This window comes from Triticum aestivum, chromosome 1B (genome assembly GCF_018294505.1).
Source record: "Triticum aestivum cultivar Chinese Spring chromosome 1B, IWGSC CS RefSeq v2.1, whole genome shotgun sequence".
NCBI lineage: Eukaryota > Viridiplantae > Streptophyta > Magnoliopsida > Poales > Poaceae > Triticum > Triticum aestivum.
In genome coordinates, this window is record NC_057795.1 from 564,615,730 (window position 1) to 564,630,064 (window position 14,335).

A 14,335-nucleotide genomic window follows, 5' to 3' on the forward strand; every position below is an offset into this window, starting at 1 on the left:
AGTTACTAGTCCTATCTTGTTTCAACGGTATTGTGGGATGAAGCGGCCCGGACTGACCTTACACGTACACTTACGTGAGACAGGTTCCACCGACTGACATGCACTTGTTGCATAAGGTGGCTAGCGGGTGCCAGTCTCTCCCACTTTAGTCGGATCGGATTCGATGAAAAGGGTCCTTATGAAGGGTAAATAGCAATTGGCATATCACGTTGTGGTTTTGGCGTAGGTAAGAAACGTTCTTGCTAGAAACCTATAGCAGCCACGTAAAAACTTGCAACAACAATTAGAGGACGTCTAACTTGTTTTTGCAGCATATGTCGTGTGATGTGATATGGCCAAGAAGGATGTGATGAATGAAATATATGTGATGTATGAGATTGATCATATTCTTGTAACAGGAATCACGACTTGCATGTCGATTAGTATGACAACAGGCAGGAGCCATAGGAGTTGTCTTTATTTATTGTATGACCTGCGTGTCACTGAATAACGCCATGTAATTACTTTACTTCATTGCTAAACCGTTAGCCATAGTAGTAGAAGTAATAGCCGGCGAGACAAGTTCATGGAGACACGATGATGGAGATCATGATGATGGAGATCATGGTGTCATGCCGGTGACGATGATGATCATGGTGCCCCGAAGATGGAGATCAAAAGGAGCAAAATGATATTGGCCATATCATATCACTATTTGATTTCATGTGATGTTTATCATGTTTTTACATCTTATTTGCTTAGAACGACGGTAGAATAAATAAGATGATCCCTCACTAAAATTTCAAGAAAGTGTTCCCCCTAACTGTGCACCGTTGCGAAAGTTTGTTGTTTCGAAGCACCACGTGATGATCGGGTGTGATAGATACTAACGTTCACATACAACGGGTGTAAGCCAGATTTACACACACGAAACACTTAGGTTGACTTGACGAGCCTAGCATGTACAGACATGGCCTCAGAACACAAGAGACCGAAAGGTCGAACATGAGTCGTATAGTAGATGCGATCAACATGAAGATGTTCACCGATGATGACTAGTCCATCTCATGTGATGATCGGACACGGCCTAGTTGACTCGGATCATGTATCACTTAGATGACTAGAGGGATGTCTATCTGAGTGGGAGTTCATTAATAATTTGATTAGATGAAGTTAATTATCATGAACATAGTCAAAAGGTCCTTACAAATTATGTCGTAGCTCTCACTTTAGTTCTACTATTTTAGATATGTTCCTAGAGAAAATTTAGTTGAAAGTTGATAGTAGCAATTATGCAGACTAGGTCCATAAACTGAGGATTGTCCTCATTACTGCACAGAAGGCTTATGTCCTTAATGCTCTGCTCGGTGTGCTAAACCTCAAACGTTGTCTCTGGATGTTGCGAACATCTGACATACACGTTTTGATGACTACGTGATAGTTCAGTAATGTTAGACGGTTTAGAATTGTGGCGCCGATTTTGAAACGTCGCGGAACATAAGAGATGTTCAAAGGGCTGAAATTGGGATTTCAGGCTCGTACCCACATCAAGAGGTATGAGACCTCCGACGAGTTTCTTAGCCTACAAACTAAGGGAGAAAAGCTCAACCGTTGAGCATGTGCTCAGATTGTCTGGGTACTACAATCACTTGAATCGAGTGGGAGTTAATCTTCCAGATGAGATAGTGATGGTTCTCCATAGTCACCGCCACCAAGCTATTAGAGCTTCGTGATGAACTATAACTTATCAGGGATAGATATGATGATCCTTGAAATATTCGCGATGTTTGACGCCGCGAAAGTAGAAATCAAGAAGGAGCATCAATTGTTGATGGTTAGTGAAACCACTAGTTTCAAGAAGGGCAAGGGCAAGGTTGAAACCAAGCCCGAGACTAAGTGCTTCTGTAATGAGGGGAACGGTCACTGAAGCAGGACTACCCTAGATACTTGGTAGATGAGAAGGCTGGCAAGGTCGATAGAAGTATATTGGATATACATTATATTAATGTGTACTTTACTAGTACTCCTAGTAGCACCAGGGTATTAGATACTGGTTCGGTTTCTAAGTGTTAGTAACTCGAAATAAAAGCTGCGGAATAAACGGAGACTAGCTAAAGGTGAGATGATGATATGTGTTGGAAGTGTTTCCAAGCTTGATGTGATCAAGCATCGCATACTCCCTCTACCATCGAGATTGGTGTTAAACCTAAATAATTGTTATTTAGTGTTTGCGTTGATCATAGATATGATTGGATTATGTCTATCGCAATACGGTTATTCATTTAAGGAGAATAATGGTTACTCTGTTTATTTGAATAATACCTTCAATGGTCTTGCACCTAAAATGAATGGTTTATTGAATCTCGACCGTAGTGATACACATGTTCATGCCAAAAGATATAAGATAGTAATGATAGTACCACCTGCTTGTGGCACTGCCATTTGAGTCATGTTGGTATAAAACGCATGAAGAAGCTCCATGTTGATGGATCTTTGGACTCACTCATTTTCGAAAAGTTTGAGACATGCGAACCATGTCTATTGGTATGTACGCATGAAGAAACTCCATACAGATGGATCGTTTGGACTCACTTGATTTTGAATCACTTGAGACATGCAAATCATACTACATGGGCAAGATGACTGAAAGCCTCATTTTTCAGTAAGATGGAACAAGAAAGCAACTTGTTGGAAGTAATACATTTTGATGTGTGCTATCCAATGAGTGCCGAGGCACACAGTGGATATCGTTATGTTCTTACTTCACATATGATTTGAGTAGATGCTAAGTATATTTACTTGATGAAACACGAGTCTGAATTATTGAAAGGTTCAAGTAATTTCAGAGTGAGGGTGAAGATCGTCGTGACAAGAAGATAAAATGTCTATGATATGATCATAGAGATGAATATCTGAGTTGTGAGTTTGGTACACAATTAAGACATTGTGGAAATTGTTTCACAACTAATACCGCCTGGAACACCATAGTGTGATGGTGTGTCCGAACATCATAGATGCACCTTATTGGATATGGGGCATACCATGATGTCTCTTATCGAATTACCACTATCATTTATGGGTTAGGCATTAGAGACAACCGCATTCACTTTAATAGGGCACCACATAATTCCGTTGAGATGACACCGTGTGAACTATGGTTTAGAAAAACCTAAGCTGTCGTTTCTTGAAAGTTTGGGGCTGCGACGCTTATGTGAAAAAGTTTCATCTTGATAAGCTCGAACCCAAAGCGGATAAATACATCTTCATAGGACACCCAAAACAGTTGGGTATACCTCCTATTTCAGATCCGGAAGCAAAGTGATTGTTTCTAGAAACGGGTCCTTTCTCAAGGAAAAGTTTCTCTTGAAAGAATTGAGTGGGAGGATGGTGGAGACTTGATGAGGTTGTTGAACCATCACTTCAACTAGTGTGTAGCAGGGCACAGGAAGTTGTTCCTGTGGCACCTACACCAATTGAAGTAGAAGCTTATGATATTGATCATGAAACTTCAGATCAAGTCACTACCGAACCTCGTAGGTCGACAAGGACGTGTACTGCTTCAGAGTGGTACGGTAATCCTGTCTTCCAGGTCATGTTGCTAGACAACAATGAACCTACGAGCTATGGAGAAGCGATGGTGGGCCCAGATTCCGACAAATGGCTAGAGGCCATAAAATCTTAGAGAGGATCCATGTATGAAAACAAAGTGTAGACTTTGGAAGAACTACTTGATGGTCGTAAGGCTATTGGGTACAGATGGATTTTAAAAGGAAGACGGACAATGATGGTAAGTGTCACCATTAAGAAGGCTCGACTTGTCGCTAAGATATTTTTTGACAAGGTCAAGGAGTTGACTACGATGAGGCTTTCTCACTTGTAGCGATGCTAAGAGTCTGTTGGAATTATATTAGCAATTACTGCATTATTTATGAAATCTTGCAGATAGGATGTCAAAACATTGTTTCCTCGACAATTTTCTTGATGAAAGGTTGTATGTGATACAACCAAAAGGTTTTGACAATCCTAAAAGATGCTAACAAGTATGCAAAGCTCCAGCAATCCTTCTAAGGATTGGAGTAAGCATCTCGGAGTTGGAATATACGCTTTGATGAGATGATCAAAGATTTTGGGTTTATACAAAGTTTATGAGAAACTTGTATTTCCAAAGAAGTGAGTGGGAGCACTATAGAATTTCTGATGAGTATATGTTATTGACATATTGTTGATCAGAAATGATGTAGAGTTTCTGGAAAGCAGGTTATTTGAAAAGTGTTTTTCAATGGAAAACCTTGATTAAGCTACTTGAACATTGAGCATCAAGATCTATATGGATAGATCAAAAATGCTCAATAGTAATTTCAAATGAATACATACTGTGACAAGATTTTGAAGGAGTTCAAAATAGATCGGCAAAGAAGGAGTTCTTGGCTGTGTTATAAGGTGTGAGTATTGAGTAAGACTCAAGACCCGACCATGGCAGAAGAGAGAGAAAGGACAAAGGTCGTCCCCTATGCTTTAGACGTAGGCTCTACAGTATGCTATGCTGTGTACCGCACCTGAAGTGTGCCTTGCCATGAGTTAGTCAAGGGGTACAAGAATGATCCAGGAATGGATCACAAGACAGCGGTCAAACATTTCCTTATTAACTAGTGGACCAAGGAATTTTCTCGATTATGGAGGTGGTAAAAGAGTTCGTCGTAAAGGGTTACGCCGATGCGAACTTTGACACTAATCCGGATTATTCTAAGTAGTAAACCGGAATCGTATAGTAGAACAGTTATTTGGAATAGCTCCAAATAGAGCGTGGTAGCTGCATCTAGGAGATGACATAGAGATTTGTAAAGCACACACGGATCTGAAAGATTCAGACCCGTTGACTAGTAACCTCTCTCACAAGCGAGATATGATCAAACCCAATGGGTGTTGGACTCGTTACAATCACATAGTGATGTGAACTAGATTATTGACTCTAGTGCAAGCGGGAGACTGTTGGAAATATGCCCTAGAGGCAATAATAAAATGGTTATTATTGTATTTCCTTGTTCATGATAATTGTCTGTTGTTCATGCTATAATTGTATTGACCGGAAACCGCAATACATGTGTGAATACATAGACTACAACATGTCCATAGTGAGCCTCTAGTTGACTAGCTCGTTGATTAACAGATGGTCATGGTTTCCTAACCATGGACATTGGATGTCATTGATAACGGGATCACATCATTAGGAGAATGATGTGATGGACAAGACCCAATCCTAAGCATAGCACAAGATTGTGTAGTTCGTTTGCTAAAGCTTTTCTAATGTCAAGTATCATTTCCTTAGACCATGAGATTGTGTAACTCCCTCATACCGTAGGAGTTCTTTGGGTGTACCAAATGTCACAACGTAACTGGGTGACTATAAAGGTGCACTACATGTATCTCCGAAAGTGTTTGTTGGGTTGGCACGAATCGAGACTGGGATTTGTCACTCCGTATGATGGAGAGGTATCTCTGGGCCCACTCGGTAATGCGTCATTATAATGAGCTCAATGTGACTAAGTAGTTAGTCACGGGATCATGCATTACGGAACGAGTAAAGTGACTTGCCGGTAACGAGATTGAACGAGGTATTGGGATACCGACGATCGAATCTCGGGCAAGTAACATACCGATTGACAAAGGGAATTGCATACGGGATTGCTTGAATCCTTGAAATCATGGTTCATCCGATGAGATCATTGTGGAACATGTGGGAGCCAACATGGGTATCCAGATCCTGCTGTTGGTTATTGGCCGGAGAACGTCTCGGTCATGTCTACATGATTCCCGAACCCGTAGGGTCTACACACTTAAGGTTCGGTGACGCTAGAGTTGTTATGGGAAATAGTATGTGGTTACCGAAGGTTGTTCGGAGTCCCGGATGAGATCCCAGACGTGATGAGGAGCTCCGGAATGATCCGGAGGTGAAGATCGGTATATTGGACGAAGGGTATTGGAGTCCGGAATTGTTCCGGGTGTACCAGGTGATGATGAGCGTGTCCAAAAGGGGTTTCGGAGGCCCCGACAAATATTGGGGGGCCTTATGGGCCAAGGGGAGGGGGCACATCAGCCCACTAAGGGGCTTAGCGCCCCTCCCACCCCATCTCACGTAACCTGGAGAGGTGGGGGCGCCACCCCTAGGGCAGCCGCCCCTCCCGGCTTGGGGGGGGGGGGCAAGTTTCCTAGGTGGTGGGGGCGCCCAAACCCATCTAGGGTTTCCCCTATGGCCGCGCCCCTCCCCTAGGGAACCCTAGGGCGCCTCCTCCTCCTCCCTTCCCCCTATATATAGTGAGGGGGTGGGAGGGCTGCAGCAACCTTGTTTTTGGCGCAGCCCCTCCCTCCTCCAACTCTTTCTCATCCTCCGTAGTGCTTGGTGAAGCCCTGCCGGAGAACCACGAGCTCCATCACCACCACGTCGTCGTGTTATCGGAGTTCTACCTCAACTTCTCCTCTCCCTTTGCTGTATCAAGAAGGAGGAGACGTCCCCGGGCTGTACGTGTGTTGAACACGGAGGCACCATTGTTCGGTGCTTAGATCGGAATCAACTGCGATCTGAATCGCTACGAGTACGACTCCTTCATCCGCGTTCTTGTAACGCTTTCGCTCAGCGATCTTCAAAGGTATGAAGATGCTCATCCTCTCCCTCTCTTGTTGCTAGAATCTTCATAGATTGATCTTGGTGTTGCATAGAAAATTTTGAATTTCTGTTACGTTCCCCAACACTTTTTGCCAAAAAAGTATAATGCTTGTTCAAACCGAACAAAATTTAAGACTGGAAGTTTTTTAGCACGAAAGCAACTTAGCTTGTTGATATGTTCGGCATTGATGACGCGGTCCGAGCTTGATGTGGGACAGGGTTCCAGCCCCCAGGCTGGTCCCAAGGTGGTCGAGCAGAGAGTCCGGCACTCCAAGAAGATGAAGCCCCTAGTCCAGCCACGGTAATGGAGCAGGCCGGCGCGCCAACGCGACAGCACGGCTCAGTTTGAGTCAATTGGCTGCACAGATAAAATAGTGCAAACCAAAAGAAATGACAATAAAGATAATAATGTATATATATATATATATATATATATATATATATATATATATATAATTCTTCTACTTCTTTAACACAAATGAAGGAAATAATGAAAGAGATGTGGCCTGAGCGTCAAGGTCAATGTTGATGCAGGGCGTCGGCATGACGCAGTGAAGGCGTGACAAAGCCCGAATTCGCAGGTCAGTCCGAGTTCTGGATACGACGTTTGCCGAACTATGCACGGAAACTGACTGAACCACCACGCAATCATCGCTAATGCGGCCACCAATTGATAGACCTATGTACAGATGATGGAACAAAATAGAGTAATAATTCCTTGGGAATAATGAACCCAAACGAGCGAAAATTGCTAGGATTAATAGCACCTACTTTATCCGTTGTAGCGGTTCGAAGAAATGTTACTCCCAAAATTGGGACTCGATCCACACACCCATTGCCTGATGGGTGATGAAGCGATGGCACGGCGATCCTGGCAAAGGTTGGCTCGCCACGGCGAAGCCCGTGGTCCAGCTAATGTGATGAAGCTGGTCGGCTAGTGACGCCGAAGTCTCTGGAGTAAGTTGATGAAGGGATGACGAAGCCCCCAGTCCAGGCGAGGAGACGGAGCAGGTCGGTGAGGAGATGTGTCAGCCGAGGTGTTGAAGTAGTTCGGCGTGATGGACATCGGCTCGATGAAGCAACAGTTCGGCCATGCCGATGCAGGTCGTAGCTTGTGACGTGATCAATGCTGGCTCGGTGAAGTGACCGTGCGGCGATGCCGGTGTGCCCGCTCCGTGTAATCCGTGGGGCGACGATGTTGGTGACGATTTATCCTTCGCGATGCCGAACTATTATTCAGCTGGTCGAGATGATGATCCGAAGAAGTTGAGCTTGGCTCAACAAAGCGACGACGTGTCTAGTGCAGGTCGGCCGCCGTGGAGTGATGTTGTCGGGCCGGTTTGACACCGGCACGATGGTGAAAATCGTATTGTAAAAATACTTTTAATATTAACGAGATGTGTCTGAGAATAAAACACAATACCCCATATGAAAACGTCCTTCAAAAAGGATGTCCGAAATCCCGTTCATAAAGAAGATGAACTTGGGTCGGATTCGTTCTCGCGCAGAAAATAGATTCGAAAAGTGATGCACTAATCGGAAGGTTCCCGGAGTTCGGACGGTCGGATCGAGCTGAATGTTTGGCAGGTGGTAGATATGGGAATTCTGCAGCTGATCAGCGGTTGGATCTTCCAAAGGACGTCCGAGCTAGATGCTGGACACCCCGCTCCAAACTCGTCCGGATTCTCGTCAAGATTCAACAGGGCTCCGGTATATCGGAGATTGCCGGAGATTCCTCCATCGGAACTTGACGAAATTTTTGCAGGGTTATAGTAGACTTAATTCCGCATAATTCCATCGAAGCAATCGTTTAGGCGACACTCGAGGAGGCGGTGGCGGCGGATACAAGTTTGCTGTCCAGAAAAACAGCACGGTCGCTTGAGGGCAATGTTGACGTTGAGCCCCCGAGCACCATGGATGACTCCTCCGTGATCTTGATAGAGATCGGAGTTGATGTTGATGAAGGCCCTCATCCGAACGTGACGATCGGAGGTAGGGCGCAGTCCTCGGTCAAGCCAAGGTGACCAGTCGAGCTGGTGACGAAGAAGCCGACGCCGCAGTTGACGACCTGCAGTTGAGCCATTGATCCTTTTGCCGATCACATAGAGGAACTCTCAATGAAAGCACCAATGTCGGTGTCAAAACCGGCGGATCTCAGGTAGGGGGTCCCAAGCTGTGCGTCTTAGGATCAATGGTAACATGAACATGGGATTTTACCCAGCTTCGGGCTCTCTTGATGAGATAATACCCTACATGCTGCTTGATTGACTATAATGAGTATAGGGGTTACAAGAGTTGATCTACCCTGAGATCATATGTTGTGGTCTAAACCCTAGAGGTATGATGAGTAATGTCATAATAATCTATCAACTATCCTAGCCTCGGTTTATATAATGTACCATAGGCCTAGGGTAACAAGAGTCCTAGCCGAATACGCCGGTGGGGGAGGAGTCCTTGTCTTGATCACCAAGTCTTGTGGAATCTTCCTTGTATGCGGCAACTGTCCGAACTGGCCCATGAGTATACAGCCATGGGGGTCCTCGGCCCAATCTAACTGATCGGGGGACGACGTGGTGAATACCCCCTAGTCCAGGACACCGTCAGTGGCGCAGGGCAGCGGCCTCCTAGACATTGGTGGAAGACCGGCGAGCTCCTAGATGCTGGTAGCGCGAGGCGGAGGCCTCTTTCGGCGCCATGGAGGAGGAGAGGGCGTATGGGCAAGAGGTCCATGTGAGAGCGCATGGTAAGAGAAAGGAGAGAGTGGCGGATGAGAGGAGGGATTTGGGGGAGGAGATGGGGATTCGGCCGAGGATATGGGGACTTCACCTACCTCGTACTTAGTAGTAGCGAGGGGTATAAAACCCGCTACTACTATCAACTTAGTAGTAGTGCGGGTTTATACCCCTCGCTACTACTATGGCATGTCTCGGGGGGCATGGTAGAGACTGCTTAGTAGTAGCAAGGGTTAAAAACCCGCGCTACTACTATCAACTTAGTAGTAGCGAGGGGTAAAAACCTGCGCTACTAGTAAGTAGAAGTAGTGAGGGGTATAAACCCTCGCTACTAGTAAGCGTCTGCCTATAAGCTTTTCCCTAGTAGTGAAGGGTGTGGCGGGGCGGCCGGGGTGGTGGAGCGAACGCGGAGGCAAGAGAAAAAAAGGATGCAGAGAAAGATGGGAAGATGGACGCGTGAGGTCTGGGAGGGGTTTTGGGTGGGCTGAGGATATCGGAGTTCTATGTTGCTCATGTTCGGACTCTCGCAAAGCCCCCCCCCCCAAGTTTATTTCGACTTTGCAGGAAAAAGTCTGTCCGGACCGGTTGGCGGGCCGATACAGGTTCGTGTTGGATGGCTAAACGCGTCCGGTCCCGACATTTGTGGGCAGTTTGAGGGTCCGATTTCAAGATGCTCTGACATCTCCAATGCTGACTTGCAAACTGGACACCGCATCCGTCCATGATAGGGGGGAAGTCCATGGACATGGAAACGGGGGGCGGCCATCCAAAGCTAGCCACCTACATAACTTTCTTAAATCTGCATACATCTGCACGCTGAATATAGCCACATATCTAGTTTTAGTTTAGTTAAAAATGTTCAAATGCAGCAGTAGTTCCAATTTAAATATTACTCCCCTTTACCCGCCCACAAATGCTTAATTAGATCTTCCTTTAGTTGCTCGATGCCGAATTTAAATATTACTCTGTAACATCGTTGTTCCCTTTGCTCATAAAATGTGGTCGGATTCTGGTCTTAAAGTTTCATAGGATCACCCATGTTCTCAAATTCAAGACCTTTTGCAACATCTTCACCCTCATCCTCGATGATCATGTTGTGTCTGATCACACAACATATCATCACCTCCCACAAAGGTCTTCGGATCCCATTGTTTAGCAGCTCCACAAACAACTACAAACCGTGCATGCCAAAGTCAAAGATCCTATGATGCAACAGCTTCAAGAATGATAGTGGGCTTCTTAACAATGACCCTTATATTGCCTTGTAGAGCTTTTGTGTAGTTCTTCCATATCCAATGCATGCTGCAAGAGATCCGAGAAGCCTGGTCATCCTCTTGCTTCAGACTTGCCAAGATCCTCTTGGTGTCTGCCATAGTTGGTTCTCTTAGGTACTGATGTCCAAACATCATGACCAAGACAATAGCAAATCTTACCATGGCATTTCTGGATGTGCTCTCAGACATCCATAGGTATTTGTCCCACGAATCAGCGGCCATGCCATATGCAAGCATCCGCAATGCAGCCGTGCACTTTCGGTAACAAGAGAACCCAATCCTTCCCATGCATCCTTCTTCAAGATGAAGTAGTCATCAAAGGAATGAACGCCATGGTAGAGATGAACGAAGACATTTTTTCGAACCTGAAAGCAGCGGCAAAAATTGTCAACGAATAGGGCATCCAGGGCAAAGTAGTCGTCCATCGGCGTCAAGGCCGCGCGCCCTGTTCCGATTGAGCACTCAATGACCCTATCCCTTAAAATTGAGAACGTGCTTTTCGCACCGGTCATGAAGTGAATTGCCATAGCATATAGATTTTTGAATTATCTGAACACATTTTTTTAATACCTGAACAATTTTTGAAAAAAAAATGTGAGCAAAGTTTGAAATTGCAAAACCACTCTTGAAAAAGACAACCAAACTTTAGAATTCCAATTTTTTGGTCAAAAATTGTGTTATTTTTTAAAACAAGTGCACATTTTTTAAACATGAAATTTTAAAAACTCCACATTTTTTAAAATAATTTTAAAAAAAGAACAAAAAATTAAACATGGACATTTTAAATTCAAATATTTTTGGAAATTATGGACCAAAAATTGAAAATTCAAGCATTTTTTAAAATTCCCATTTTAAGAAAAAATTGATTTTTTTTAAAGTAAACAATTTTGAAGTGCTGAAAAATTATAAATGGATTCTTGATTTTTTAAGTTGTGAACATTGTTTTGTCATGTTCGAATAAATTTTAAATATTTTAACATTTTTCTTAAAATGGAACATACATTTTCTAAAAACACATTTTAAAATTTGAAAGAAGGGAACAATTTTTGAATATCTGAACATTTTTTAAAATTTAATTTATATATTAGTAAAATTTTAAACTAAAATTTAAAAAGAAACTAAAAAAGGGAAAGAATAAGAAAAGGACCACGATATCCAGCGAATGTTTAATGGGAGGGGTTGGTATTGGCAAACGTTTTAGATAATTTTTTGGGGGGGAATCACACTCACTTTATTGCTCTATAGAAAGTTGTAATGGGGTTACATTCATCTGAGCCCGGGCTCCGAAACAAAAATATTCGTTACATTTGGGTCATGTGGGTTTGTAAATGAAATATGACGACCCTGGGGCAAAAAAATAATCTACACATACCGGCATCCTCGGCCCATTAGCCAGCCAACTCCGCCGCGCAATGGCGAAGAAAAAGGCGGGAATCACACAGTAGATCAAAGCAGAGCCAGCCAACTCCAAGCGGAATCGCCTCCCACGCTTTGCTTTCCGCAAAGGCCAATCAGCTCCACCACCACCACCGTCCCCGGCCGCTCCCCGTGCCCCACCGTCAACTCCACCACCACCGTACGTCCCCCGTACTATATAACGCGAGCACCCTCGTCCAGACCCCTTCAGTCCCCTCCCCTGCCTGCCTTCGATCCTCACCAGCCAGCACCGATGCCGCGGCGAGCGATCGAGGTCCGGGCCGACGGCGCGGCGCCCAAGTGGTGCATGTCGCTGCTGGAGAACACCTTCACGGCGTTCCTCAAGTCCCCCGGCGCCGACGCCGACGCCAAGGCCGTGTTCGCCGAGGGGTCCCTGTTCAGCCCCTACCTCTTCGGCAAGTTCTTCGACCCGGCCGACGCGTTCCCCATGTGGGAGTTCGAGTCGGACGTGCTGCTCGCCGCGCTCCGCCGCGGCGCCAGGACCACCGTCGACTGGGCCGAGAACGACTGCGAGTACTGCCTCAGAGCCGACATACCAGGTACGTGCCCCGTACGCACACAGCTCGCTCGCTCGATCGATCAATTGATTCTAGTATCATCACGTTCTTCTAGTATCATCACTACAGCATAAAAGATGCTTGTTGAGGCTTCACAATACAAGATCGGCTGTGTTCGTCTGTTGTTGAAGATGACTTAACTTGAGTAACAAAAGTACAGTAGTACATATGATCAGATTTTCGTTCAAGCATCAAACTGAAACCTCTGTCCCAACTCCCAAGTGACAAAAGTACCATAGTTTTAGCATAGATTCGCCGTAGTAGAAATGCATGCATGATGTGGCCTCTCTGTACCAAGTTCAGTGCAGCGTTCTCTGTACCAAGCTGCATCGATTCTCTCGGAATATATCGATGAGCAGATGTGTAGATGAACCAGGATAGTAGTTACCGTGCTCCTCTACCACACGACTTGTGTAGGAATCCAACACCTTTGCATTTCGCCACATATGTTAAGATGTTCTTACAAGATTGCAACTTGCTAGCTATCCATCTAGAGGGGCGGTGTGCTCGTGTGTGCTTTCCGCGTTGCTATCCCTTTGCTTTTGCCGCAGCACTATGGTCATGGTCACGTGCAGCCTTCTGTCGCCGTCGCTTTTCTTGGCAAATTATTCGTTGCGTCTGCGTGTGGCGCACCACTTGGATCCAGACCAGTCTAGTGCCGCTTGCTTGCGGAAAAGAGAGCGGTAGATTATGCCACACGATTGCCAAAACCAACAAAGCCAAGCACACTTGCACCGCGTTATCATATCGTATTGTACACATGGTACTTGTGCAGCATCGACCTAGCACTGAGTTTTGTCATCTTTGACATGATCATCAGGTGGAAGAAAGTGCGACGTGGAGGTAAGCGGCGACGGCGCAAAGGTGGTGGACGTGAGCGGGCTATGGCGGGCGCCGCCGGCGGACGGCCGGGACTGGCGCGCCGGCCGGTGGTGGGAGCACGGCTTCGTGCGGCGCGTGGAGCTGCCGGAGGACGCCGACGGGGGCAGGGTGGAGGCCTACTTCGACGACGGTGCTGGGTCGCTGGAGATCAAGGTCCCCAAGAGGAGCAGCGACGCGCACCAACAAGCCTGAGAGAATCGGAACCTCTCGACGCCCGCAACTGGATTGGATCAGATTAACTGGAGGACCGCCTCATTTGCCGGTGAAAGGCAATTATTCTCCTTCTGATGTGATGATGAGCAGTTGATGGCGACTCAAAAGACCGCGTAATCTCTGTAGAAATTCGGAAAGATATGGCTGAGACGAAAATCAGCGAGGATTACCTACCTATCTATCCATTGCATGATGTTGCAAATCCAATGTAGTAGTAAAATATGTTCTTCAGTTCCACTGTTACCAAATGACTAATTAATCAGCAGTGCCGCTGTCAGTTTCGGTCGTCGATCGAATGGGCTAGGGCATCGATATGATTCTAGATTAGAGGAATATATAGACAATGCGCGACTTTTGAAAGGTTGATTCTCTCATTTCTTTCGGCACGATGCATCTCCATCAGTCGTCACTCATCACCCCTGCCCCTTTATCCCCAGTGGGCACATGAGCATCAGAGCTGTGACGAAAGCTGGGGTTGGCTCTTTGAGATCCTCAGGTGATTATTCTGCAGAGAGGCACGTTGCCCAGATGATATTCCATGGTTTCAGACCATGATTTTGCTTTAAATTTGTTGTAAGAAAGGCCCTGTTTTTTTCTCGA

General features: G+C 45.5%; 1 protein-coding gene across 1 annotated transcript; it reads left to right on the top strand.

Moving 5' to 3' along the window:
• Positions 1-12,140: 12,140 nt before the first annotated feature.
• Positions 12,141-14,095, top strand: LOC123138569 (22.3 kDa class VI heat shock protein). The gene is made up of 2 exons (XM_044558545.1): positions 12,141-12,622; positions 13,461-14,095. The coding sequence occupies exons 1-2, from the start codon at positions 12,316-12,318 to the stop codon at positions 13,712-13,714; spliced, it is 561 nt and encodes a 186-aa protein (XP_044414480.1). The 5' UTR covers positions 12,141-12,315; the 3' UTR covers positions 13,715-14,095.
• Positions 14,096-14,335: the final 240 nt, after the last annotated feature.